This window comes from Dermacentor silvarum, chromosome 11 (genome assembly GCF_013339745.2).
Source record: "Dermacentor silvarum isolate Dsil-2018 chromosome 11, BIME_Dsil_1.4, whole genome shotgun sequence".
NCBI classification, from domain to species: domain Eukaryota; kingdom Metazoa; phylum Arthropoda; class Arachnida; order Ixodida; family Ixodidae; genus Dermacentor; species Dermacentor silvarum.
The window spans coordinates 73,721,515-73,734,696 of NC_051164.1; the positions used below are offsets into that span (position 1 = coordinate 73,721,515).

Consider the following 13,182-nt stretch of genomic DNA (forward strand, 5'->3'; position numbering starts at 1 on the left):
CTACTCGGACTGGTAGGCCTTCGCTTAGGGAAAAAAAATTAAAAACGATAACGTGCAGCAGTAGTACTCGCGGTTTAGATTGGCACATCCGTATGGATTCTACAGAACGTACTACCGCCTCTCCTCACCAAGCCCCCTGCTCTGCAAGAGGCTGTAGTTCATAAGTTGCAATATGTGGCGTGAAGTAGTTAATAAGTTAATTAGTGAATTTTTGTTCATTAGTTGAATATGTGTTTCAATTTCTCGTTCTAGTAACATCCACCTCTTTCAATATTCGAACTCTAGGCAAGAGTGATGCTATCTGGCACAGGCGATATTTAAAATTTCTGGGAAACTTAAAAACGAGTACCCCTTATAGCTACATCAATCAAGAAACATCACGTCTTCATTTGTATCAATTAATGTATTATAGTACTGCCGCGCTTTATGTGCCGGCAATATCTATAACAACTTTAATACAGTTTATTTATTTATTTATTATTACCTCAAAGGCCCCGGTGTGGGGTATTACATGAGGGATAGGTGATCGCTTCTTCACCAGAGAATAAGCCTTCACCAGACTTATTCACCAGAGAATAAGCCTGTCGGTATTTTAATTATATATTGCACTTATTTTGACCAAAAAAATGAAAAAGAAGGAAGCCTCCTACTCAGCTTAAATAATTTATTTATACAGATGACAGTTAAAAGTACAACAGGCAGTGTTGGTGTGCTGCTGTCTTGTGTAAACACATTGCTGTGTGCTGAAGATGGCATGCAGGAAAAAGCAGACGTCCAATTAAGCCGCATGTCCTGTTGCAACGAGTTTCATTACACGGCAATCTTGGATATTTACAGTGGGTGCCAGATGACTCGTGCGAAATTGCTCAATGCTGATCCCCTCAACAAGCACAGTGGGGTGCAAGAACTTCTGGAAAAATCAACATGCCCAGACAGGTTCCATATAACAGATTTGGCAAGATATGTACTATCACAATGGCTTTTAAAGTCTAAGAAGGTCACGCAAAAATACAAAACACAGCCTGAGTGCACTGCAGACAGCATAACACAAGCTGAACCTTCTTAAAAGGACACTAAAGGTAACTATAAAGTCAAGCTAGATTGAAAAATTAGTCTTCGGTGATAACAATTCGTTACTCGCAGAGAACAGAGCTTTTGTAAGGCGGAGAAAATGACTGAAATGGAAAATCAAAATGCCGCCACCTGCAAATGATGCTAGATGGATAGAAAACGAAGATACACTTCCTAGACGAATAATCTATACAAATAAGTCAAATTAATTGTTTCCTTTGGTGTTCCTTTAATTCTACTGTCCATAATTCGATACGCTCATGCTTAGCAAAAGCATTACACAAATTATGAAATAGCAGAAAATCGTCTTGGACTTATCATGCAAACAATTAGATGTTACAGTGCCTATTAACTTCAATAATGAAAGTAGGTAAGTTTCATTCATCAAAATAACAAGGATATAAAAAGACAAAGCTCACAAACTTGCCTGCAAAATATTGCTCCTTTTGAAATGGAGGAGCTATCATGCTGCACAAGCAATGCACTTATCATTTATGCAAGTCAAACTTATACAAGAAAAAAAAAAAAGGTCAAGGCAAGGATGTTGAGGAAGGTTTCAAGATAAAACAGTAATTACCCCTATAGATAAGACATACTCAAAATCCTCATAAATGCCTTGTACATTTCAAAAGTTGACCAAAGAAAAAGAAGAAAACATTTGGCAAAAAAGCCACAGTGAGCCTGACAAACAACATTGTAAAATATGCCCGCAAACCAAAATGCACCATGCAACATCAAAACCATTGCACAATAAGGAAAACACAATATTAATACACAGGCATCAAAACATCTTCACTTTTGCAAGACAACATATATCACACATTGATTAAAGAGCTGCGCTATCAGAAACATCCATAACAGGCAGCTGCCAACAGGGCAAACTATATAAGCAAGAGATAAGAACAACAGGTGTGAAATGTAAGTCGCGGATTTACGCCGCCAAATATACACCCAAAAAGACAGAACAAAAAAATTCGGTTGAGTAAGTGCAACAAAATAGAAAATAAATGCAACGAAATGAAGCATTTTGTGGCACACACGCTGATGCAAAGGAGTGGGCATGGAGTGGCAGCAGTGTCTTCCAAGAATCGTCCATGCCCAGCAACAGGTATAAAATGCCTGAGAATGTGGTGCTGCAGCAATGGACGACAGGCTCCCGTGCAATCCAAACAGGCATTTTAAGACACAAGAAGCTATGGTTTCGCAAATGCCACCTAATGCTGCCTAAATAAGGGATCAAGGCTTAAGTGGGTTTTCCAGCTAAACTGCTGGTTAGTTCGCACTCGAATATCGCACAGAGGTGGCAACTCATTGTGCATTTTGTTTTATACCATGTCTAAATGCAGTGCATTCCTGTTCTGTGCACACCAAATCTAATGTTCTCGCCATGTACAGTGGTCCATGCATTGTGCATTGTATCCTTGTGTAACAACACATGGCCTCACCATACTGTTGCTGAGAAAATCCTCATAGATAACACATACATACAATTTATTCAAGATGAAAAATGGCAAGCACTGAATCAGTGCGTGCATTTAACCAGATACACTGCAAAATGCCCTTTCTATGTAAATTCTCAGCCCGAATGAACCAATAAGCAACCAGGACAGCCATTTTTTCTGGCCTGTAACATACTTTCATGGCAAGGTAGAAGATGGTTGTGTAACTTTAAAGAGGTTCGGGAAAGAAATCTAAAGTAACAATGTTCCCACTTTCATCCAAAAACAGACAACTAGATAAGTTCAGAATGACTCTAAGTAAGTGCTAGCTAACTGATGCTTTAAGGGACACAACAGCAGAATTTTCAATTAAGCCATGTCAGTAGATATTTGTCATATAGAACATAGACCAATTTTTTGTGTGGCCAGTAAATGGTATGTATATGAAAATTAGGCACCACCTGAGGATTCTAGCTCTAGCTCCATGTGAGATTATAGAATGTGGCGACATCTGGTTGACACTAGTGAACCGTTTGTTGCGAAGTTTGTTACTAAGCGTACTATCTTTTTTTACTGATTGAATGTAGAGAGAACTCTGAAAGAGTAATTTATCAGGCTCCTTACTCTGCACTCAATTTGACTGTTATAGAGGTTAGGTAAGTCAATGGAGGTAACAAGTTCATTCGTTGTTGTGCTTGCAAAGGCAAACACAACAGTGTCTTGTTTCCGAATACATGCTACCAGCTTGCACAAATCTTTGCATGCCATAAGGTGTAATGGGACTTGAAATAAAGTGAAGTAAGACCATTTTTCCTGTCCTGGTCTTACTTCACTTTATTTTGCTTCCATATGCCCCGTAATAAGCATGAACCAATTAGCCCAGCAACAAGCAGTGATACTCAACTGCACCTTCCGTATTTCCTCGAACAAGGTTTACCGTATTTTTTCACACATAAAACCGCCCCACACACATGCGCTCCCACTACAATGTGGAGGACAGGAAACAAACATTGTTATAAGCCATTATTTGCGGGTATAACCTACTCAAACACCCACATATAACAATATTAAAGTTTTTACAGTGGTGACCCAGCACAACTGTTGGCACATAGCATCAGAAACAGCAGTCATCTGTGCTTTCACAGCCACTATCTGACAAAGTACAGCACGGCTTCACAGCAATGCCAAGCGCATTTACATAGTTTTGCCTTCACATGCCACTTGACAGCAGCACATAATGAACTGCCATAAAGCAAAACCAAAAGTAAACCTTTGGTATCGCTCCACACTCCAACTCTACAGTTGAATTTTAATTTTCGGGGCGTGGGTTGTATGCGCAAAAATACGGCACTCAACCGCCTGCAACATGTCCAAAACAATGCACACACACTTATGTTGCAGTGCATGGTGGAGAAAAAGAAGGAGCGGGGAAAAATTAGCACATAACTCTTTCTGAATTCCAATGTTCAGCCCTTTTCACCAAGCAGTGCTACTTATTTACGTCCAGTAACCAGCAAGCTCGAACCACTGCTCAGCCTAGATGTCTCTACTACACCTTCACAGTCCAGAACCCTGCTTCACTTGTGAAGCACCAAGAGCTTACTAACAAGCACACCTTACACATATTTCTATTCTGCTCCAAATCTGACACAGACAACAGGGCAAGTATGCCTCAACATGGGACTAACACGTAGATCTGTTCTTTTGGTACACAGCAACAGGAACTCAACGTACGACTACTTACGGATGTACCAACAAGTCCATCTGTATACACTTCAATAACAATACTGGTTCACCACACACACAATAACAACTCTTGCTTTACTCAGGGTACAATCAACGAGGCTAACCTATAAAAAATTGATCAGGCAAAAAACCTAAAGCAAATCTCTGCATGTATGTGCGCAGAAGAAAAAACCCAATTTTATAACGCCATAAGGATACATGACAGGCTGTCAATCACGAGGGTCCCATCAGCAAGAAAGCCTGTATCAACGCACGGAACACGCTTCCACCAAAACTAACAATGATCTATGAGGAATATTAACTACCTAAGGTTCCTTAGCATGTACACATCTAAGTATGCATTGCATTTTCACGTTTCACCCACATAAAGATGGCGGTGCTGCAGTTGGAGGTCAAACATGCAACTCGGCGTTGGTAATTCAGGAACTAAGTCATTAAATATAGCGAGCTTTTAGTCACCTTAACAACTTTGCTTTTCTGCAGTCTTAATTACTTCGTTAGCAGTCTAAATTGCCAGTTCAGGACTGATACTTATTGCATGAGACTGGCAACAGACAACACAAAGAAAAAGAACATAAAGAAAGTTCGCGCAATAAGTATCAGTCCTTAATAATGATCCAACTAGGCTGGCACAATGTTCTGTTAAATTGCCAGTAAGTTGCCTTGGTAAAATTTCTCATGCGACTTTCCTCATAATACTTCACAATACTTCACCTCCATTTGCGGCTACTTCCAATGACATATTGAAGAGCTTATTTAGTAGGCCATCTGGGCGCATCAAAGCTGCTTTTCTAGACAAAACAGACTCTTGAGATCTGATACAATTTTGGAAAATTGGTGCTTGTTTTCCTTTTTCACATTCCTGCTGTTGAATTGCCACAGGAAAAAGAAATTTCAAGTCACAGTTTCAAAAATAATAAGGAAAACGCCTAGGAACACTGGAAGCACGAGAGAAAGTTCCAATCAAGCCATCATCATCTTGCTAAAAGTTGGATTCTCTCAGGCTGCAACCTGGCGACATTGTCCAAAACAAAAGTGAAAAGTTACCAACACTCCTGCGACCACACCATGCTCACAGTAACACATACAAAGAAAAATGCATGGCTGTGATCTAAAAAGGAAGAGCTAAGTATTGCACAAGGTCTGTACAGTCATAATGCAGTGTGTTTCCTGCAACTACAGATGAGCGCTTGCATCTTTTTAGAAAGAGCTGCTATTTGCTACTTTGCAGCGAACTGATGTGCTTACAGCAGGTTCTGTAAAAGCGTTTTTGTTTTAGTGCTCGTCGCACACTAGTCCCGTACAATTGCAAGAACAGTTGTTTTCAGGTTCCCAACAAAGACTTCAAATTCACTTAATTCCTTCCAGCATCAAAAGCAACATTGCCCCACCAACAAATAAGTGCATTGCCCTCCTGTTGGTGCTACTATATAAAAACAAAGACCAGTGGCTGAAAAGCACAATGTAAAAGCCAGCAACTGTACAAAAGCTTCATAAACATGAAAGGCCCAAACAGCATATCTGCAACATATTTGGCTTCTAAATAAGGTGGTGAACATAAAAGCTACAGCTTGTGAGCCTACCTGCGAGCCTATCTGGAATGGTTCAATGCAAACCAAGCCTGCAAGTTTCTTGAATATGTGTGCCAAGATTAATCCGAGAGAGGATGTGTGTCCTCAATGAAGCCAGCTTCATTACAACTATTTGGCAGAATGTTGCAATAAGGCCTACCATGTTTCCGCATTATGATAAAGTTATCTCGCAGCGAGCGTAGATACCTTAAAATAGAAAGCTTGCACTTAGGTGAGCAATCTATCTGATACACCTTTCAACTGAACACAGCCTGCCAAGGCCATCACAATTCGTCAGCTAACTACAACGAATGGCCAGCACGGTGCAATCGCTGAAACGAAAAACGTGTTTGCGGCGTTTGTATGCTTTACCACATGACAGAGCTGTATTGCGGCAAAGCTGACTTTAACAACAGTGCGGCAAAGCTGACTGGCCACTATTGTACAACACATATTAGACCCTTTCCCAGTTTTCTCGCTATAAGATCGTGTGTGCATTAGACTTCTACTTTGTTTAGAAGTTTAACGTCATTTCTATGCAAAGTTTTCGACTTTGGACTTGGAGAAAGCGGGGTACTTTTGATTTGGGATCGTGTTAGAATCAGCAAATATTTACAAATGAATCAGCAGTGTGCTTTGGAGTTTTTCTGCATTTTGTTTAATTCCAACTGTCAGATAATTAGATCAATTTTGTCGGTCCTGTCAGGGTCAAATTAGTAGAAGTGGACTGCGCCACTACACCAATCTTGTCACAGCTGCAGGGCTGGTAATTGTCTAATAAATAGTAGTGTCTAAGCAAATAATGCATGTGCCTGGTAGTTAGCAGGTACAACACAAAATTGCAAGTTTGACTCAGCTCAAAGGATGAAACGCTGACAGCGTTTGCAAAGTTTAGCATTCTTAGCATTGTTTAGCATTATTCTATGTGCAGGTACATCTATACGCGGTTGCAACATACGTGGGCGCGCCAGAATTTCTGGCAGCCTTAATAGTTTCAACACACTGTGTACATAGGGCCTGTAATGATATCATACAAGAGCCACTGCTGCCCATAAAGAGTGGTGCCAGTGAAATTACATCATTTTCAGATTGTGAGCACTAATATTTTTAGCAACTTTAAATAGTCAAAAGATTTAGAATAAAAGGCCTGTGCTGTGAAAGAAATGCCCAATGGCTGATGTTTAGGGGCCATCCCACTTCATGTGAAGTCATCACTAACATTGCCTAGGAAGAAAAAAACAAGCGAGGCTTGATTTACAGAAAGCCACAAAGGAGAGAAAGAGATCTTCCATGTGTGCACGATAGTGAAAAGCTCGTCTACTCGGATGAAGACACACATCTCTTGCCGCACAGCGAACGAACTCACAAGGCCCTCGCTGCTGCAAGTGCTTATTAGTAATGAGATAGTGAGAATTGCAGTTTCCTTCGCCGCTAATTTTGTGCAAAACAGAAATGACGGTTGAGAACTCGTTCAGCAAATAACAGCATGTTTATGTGCTAAGCATATATTTATAGTTACCTTTATACATTTTGGTTATCAGAGACATTTTTTCCAGTCTAATGAAATACCAATTAACGAGATTTTATGATATTTGTCTAACAAAGTTTCTGAACCCTAGCAGACCTCAAAGGCTCATCAGCTGTAGCTTCTGCGCTCCCGCACTTTTGTCCAGAAATCGCGCAGGTGTAAATGCTTTTTTTTTTTTTCACTGTTCCTCTGTTCCACAAACTTCTGTGGTGGACTGCACACATGATGGTATATACTTCTAGTGCAGATCACTATACGGAGGTAAACAAAGTGTGGACAGGTCAAAACAAGCCAGCCTCTGCAATCAAGGGAATTGCACAAGCAGTATAGTATTTTATTGGCACTTTCATAAGAAGCATGCAGCACTAGCAGCTTTTAGACTGGTCCTAAATGAAGTTAATGCAGTCAAGCCTCGATACAATGAACCAAACCTAAAGTTTGGTCGGCCATGCTATACTTCAATAACGATTCTACTGCTATAAAGAAACCGCAAATGCAAGATACAATGCAGCATAGTATACAGCGAACTAAGTTTTTGTTTGCCTGTGGCCCAAAACGCTATGCAAGCCAGCTGAAAAAAGGCACAATGTCCGCTAACGTAACTTTCAATGCGCTGTTCTGTATGGACACTGTTGAAAAATTCGTACTGCTGAACACAGTGAAAAGCTACCAGTTGAAAAGAATCTCTATGTCTTTGTAATCTCGAATGACCTCGAGTTCCCCTCCATGTTTCAACATTTCAAGGACGAATGATGAGCTCTGCTTGCCAAGCAAACCTTGCCAAAAGGACGAACAGCTAGACCAGCTCGTCGAGCGCTTTTGTTTTTGTGCTGGCCTGAAGACAATTCGAGCTGTATTGCTCCGTGCTTCTTCCAAATAGTATACTTTATTTTCTGCTTGTAAATAACATCAGATGGTGCAAGGAGCTGTCGAAGATTGAAGCTGGGAGCATAAACTCGCTTGTGTACAGTGTACCTTCGTTAAAGTGTAACAAAACATTTTCCCAGCAAACTCGTCTTTCCGACAAACTTTTTGCATGGTCTTGCTTTATATGATAATCAGTACCATTTGCACGTGATTTTGGGAGCATACACTAACTTGCGTGCAGTGAAGCCCACTTTTGTTAGTCTAAACATTTTTTTTTTTTTCAGGTATTCATTTTCTCGACAGAATTATTTTTTGTGTGTTCTTGCTCTATGTTACCATCAGATTCCTTTGCATGCAAAAGAATATGCCGTCTTTATGGCAAACTTTTAATTTGTTTACCGTTCTTAAAGGGTTAAAGGGTCCAGGTGAAAAGTAAGGACACAGCTTACATCATGGCAAGAACTTTGAGCTTGCGCATTGTTTTATATGCTTGAAATTTTTGCTTGAACTCTGTCCTCATTACATCTAGAGCCAACCGCAGAAAAGAATGTTTCACGCGAGCAGCAACGAAAAACATTACAATCTCTGGCAGCGTGGCACATGGAAGAGACAAGACTTTCAAAGCAATGACGTTCAAGAAGACCATAAATACTATGTAGGGGTGTGCGAATAGCGATTTTTGAGACCGAATCAAATGGTGCGAGAAGCAAATCGAATCGAATACTTTTCGAATAATGAACAGCCATTGTCACACTTAACATAAAATGATGTTCACATCCCAGTATTCTTGAAGTTGGCAAGTTTCTGTCATTACATGATACGTTATGAAGTGTTGTTTATTAAAAGCGCAAACGGAGCATTAGAAGCAAACGGGTACAGTGGAACCACGATTATACGTCCCCCGGTCATGCGACGACCCGGATCTTACGACGAATTGGTTTGGTCGCAACAAAACCTCCATAGAAATAACGTATTAATGACCTCGATTACACGATGCAATTTTAAACCGACCCGCCTCATACCCTCTGGCACCGTCTGGGAAAAAAAAAAAAAAGGAGACGCATGCGGGCACATAAGCACACTGCAGCTGGCTGATGACAGGTATACAATACCACATTTACCCGAATGTAACCCGACCGTGATTGTATCGCAAGGGGCGACTTTCCAGTGACGCGAAATAAAGAAAATAAAACCGCTAATGTAACGCAAGATGAACGGAAAAAGAAATGGTACTTTTATTCAAGGACAGCTTAGGACAGCGCCAGGAACACTCTTCAGGGACGCTTTCAGTGCCCAGTCACGCGAAATTTCGCAAAAGTGAAACAATCTATGAAATTGATCGCCCGAGAAGACCACCCAAGGAAAGCTCCATCTCCTCTTTAGACGACCATGATAAGTGAAGAGACTTTTATTGGCTGCATAAGTAACGTAGCCTGCTCCACTACACAAGTTCTCATGTTTCATGTCCATACTACGCTAGTGAAAATTTACCGTACTTTTGCTCCAATTTTATGTTTATTTGGGGACAGTTGATGTTTTGAAATATTCAAATATTTGAAAAATATTCGCTTTTGCGAATAGTGACTACTCGATTCAACCGCCAAATTGAATAGGACGCTATTCAATTCGGAAACGTTCTCTTCGCTTATCAAAAAGAAAAAAATCATGGGGTTTTACGTGCCAAAATCACGATCTGATTATGAGGCACGCCGTAGTGGGGGACTGCGGAAATTCAGACCACCTGGGGTTCTTTAACGTGCACCTAAATCTAAGTACACAGGTGTTTTCGCATTTCACCCCCATCGAAATGCGGCCGCCGTGGCTGGGATTCGATCCCGCAACCTCGTGCTCAGCAGCCCAACACCATAGCCACTGAGCAACCCCGGCGGGTCTCTTCACTTATCATGGTCGTCTAAAGAGGAGATGGAGCTTTCCTTGGGTGGTCTTCTCGGGCGATCAATTTCATAGATAGTTTCACTTTTGCGAAATTTCGCGTGACTGGGCACTGAAAGCGTCCCTGAAGAGTGTTCCTGGCGCTGTCCTAAGCTTGCTATAAGCGCCAAGAGAACTGTCGGCCGTATACTTCGAGGGGTTTGGTGTCTGGACGAGCCGAGTCTCACGAAAGCGAAACTATCTCATAAAAGTGATCACACGAGAATCGTAATCTTCCGTGCCACTAAGCTTGTTTGAGATTTAAGTACTTCTTAAAAGACCACACAATCACTTCTTTCGGGGTCAGCGCCAGGCCATTTCAAGTTGCACAGAGCCTTCCTGACTGGCCTCGCATTTAAAGTGGGCCTGCCGCTGGTCCCGCCTTCTGCAAATCGTCGACTCTTTGACGTCGAGGCACCGAGCCGCGGCGGACTTTACCAGCTCCACTACCATCAAAATTTCTCGTCTCTCGAAATGACTGTCATACCGAATGCGCTGCGTCGCCATAACGTCGCGTGTGAACAGAGTCGAACCACAAAAGGCCGTAGGGTATTGCAGTATCCAAGTTACAAGCACAGCGAAAACAGTGTTGATTCCAACCCAAAACAAGTTCCGACTTTGGTCGACTTGCCTATGAATTGAATCGAGACGTAAAGTTACAGGTTGCCAATGTAACCCTAAAAATCGCGGGATGCAGAATATTTCTTATAAAATAGTCAATTTTGTCGTTATTCGAATGTAAGGTGGGGGTCCATTTCAAGCAACAAAAGTCAAAAAAAGAAAAAGCGTTACAATCGAATAAATACAGTAATTTTTTAATAATTTAATCTACCTTCCTTGGAAGCAGTGCATTCAGGCGGTCTGTACCCATGTTTTAGGCAAGACTGAGCATCACTGCTTATATTCTTAGTTTTTCGATTATACGACACCCGGACGATACGACAGCCTTGCGTGGTCCCCTCAAAGTCGTGTAATTGGGGTTCCACTGTAATTCGTTCGCATGCACACGACTCTTCAAAGAATGAGAATGATCACAGTAGAGCCTGTAAGGTAGCTTTACAGGCTTTACCTGTGGCTGCATAAGTAACGTAGCCTGCTCCACTACACAAGTTCTCATGTTTCATGTCCATACTACGCTAGTGAAAATTTACCGTACTTTTGCTCCAATTTTATGTTTATTTGGGGACAGTTGATGTTTTGAAATATTCAAATATTTGAAAAATATTCGCTTTTGCGAATAGTGACTACTCGATTCAACCGCCAAATTGAATAGGACGCTATTCAATTCATTATTCTAAAGTTTCGGATATTCACACACCCCTACAAATATGTGAAATGAAGCGCTTCTCTGGAAAAAGGGGTGAGCTGTTCACCGAGGGATACGATCTCTGAGGAATTCCAGCAGTGCTGGGGTGCCCTTGGAAAGAATGGCGGGCCGTGGATTGCGGAATGGGTTCCCTTCCAGCTGTAGATTTCTGCAGAAAGTGACAAAATCGGTGAATCAGTGACATGACGGTGGTTCAGGATGACTTGCCGGGTTTCTGCGGTGGTATTTTTGGGCAATCACTTTTGAAGATAATTTAACTTTTGCAAAGCTTTGCACGACTAGTACTGGACACATTGGCATTGACGAGCGACAGTGTTCCTGCAACAATGCCACACCTGCTGTCTTAGCACAGTTGGCACAGTGCCAAGAATGCTATCGCATGTGGATACCAAATATGTCTGGCAAAATCTATATAGTGAATATAGTGATGCGAAATCTCGCAAAAGTGAAATACAGTGTAGACCGCTTATAACATAAGTCACTGGAGTCGCGAATATCCGCACTATAAGCGGTACCGCACTATAACCTAAACAACTATTTTATTGCAATAATGGACACTCAAGGCGCATTTCTACCGTCGCTGTCACCGTGCTCTAGGTTCCGTATTCGCTTACTAAATAAATTAACAAGCACGGTGGCACGCACGCACAAGAAAACATGAACACATCTTGCTCGTTGACCGCGGAAACGAACTGTCAAAACGCTCGAGTGACGAAGCGCGGCGAGCGAATTGACCTTCGTGCTATCATGCCTCTCGCTTCAACGCGACCTATAAGCGGTGAAAACACGGCGCGCGGCAGACTTTCCCCGTCGCAGATTGCTTTCAAGATAGGGCCAAGGCGATCGTATCGCAGAAGTGGAGCGTCACAGATTACTTCCTGCTTCGGTCCACTAAAACCGTTCCACATTGCTTTGCTGGCGAAAATTCCCTCTTTCTGTTTGCGCCAGTCCCGAACGCAAGTTTCGGATTCTCCAAACGCATGTGATGCGGCTCGATTTCCGTCTGTCTCCGCACACATGATCACTTTCTTTTTAAATGCGGCATCATGATGAACTCAGTACTTTATGCTGATAGAGCAAACGCAGAGAACGTGAAGACAGACGGTAGACTATTGCCTAAGCACGTGTACTGCAGCACATGGAGGAAGCTACGGTAGCTAGGCTCGAGAGTAGCTAGGCTCGACGCAGGTGTGAGGCGGCCATTTTTAAATGCCGACGGCTATATGGTAATGCAGATTTAGGGTCGTACTCGATTCTAATGCGCACACAATTTTTTGACCTGCTTTATCGAAAAAAAAAGTGCGCGTTTGCTGTCTAGGTTGACTGCCGAACTTCCAGGCAGCCGCACTGTAACCGGTATTTCGTGTCCCGCAACTGCACTATAAGCGATACGCGTATACATAGAGTGCTATGGGAAAATTAATGGGAGTCTGAAAAGACCGTATTATATCCGGTCCTGCACTATAAGCGGTTACGTCATAAGTGGTCTATACTGTATACCTAAAAGTGATTATCCCCGAAGAGGATGTTTGTGAGTTAGGGCACCAGGGCACGGTGACTATTATGAACAACCGTGAAATTCCGCTACAGTCTAAACTCGTTATATCCAATAATTGCAGTAGAACCTCGGTGAAAGGAATCACGCGGGGTCGCGTGAAATATTCGTATCAACCAAAACTCCTATCATCAAAACATACACAA

At 41.9% G+C, this 13,182-nt stretch overlaps 1 protein-coding gene across 1 annotated transcript in view; it reads right to left on the reverse strand.

Annotated features, from left to right (window-relative positions):
* Positions 1–650: 650 nt before the first annotated feature.
* The window catches only part of LOC119433131 (leucine-rich repeat-containing protein 40-like), a 42,159-nt gene continuing 29,627 nt past the window's right edge, over positions 651–13,182 (reverse strand). The window contains 2 exon segments of the mRNA XM_037700267.2: positions 651–4,496; positions 11,528–11,629. Coding sequence (XP_037556195.2) covers positions 4,484–4,496; positions 11,528–11,629 — 115 coding nt within the window. The 3' untranslated portion in view covers positions 651–4,483.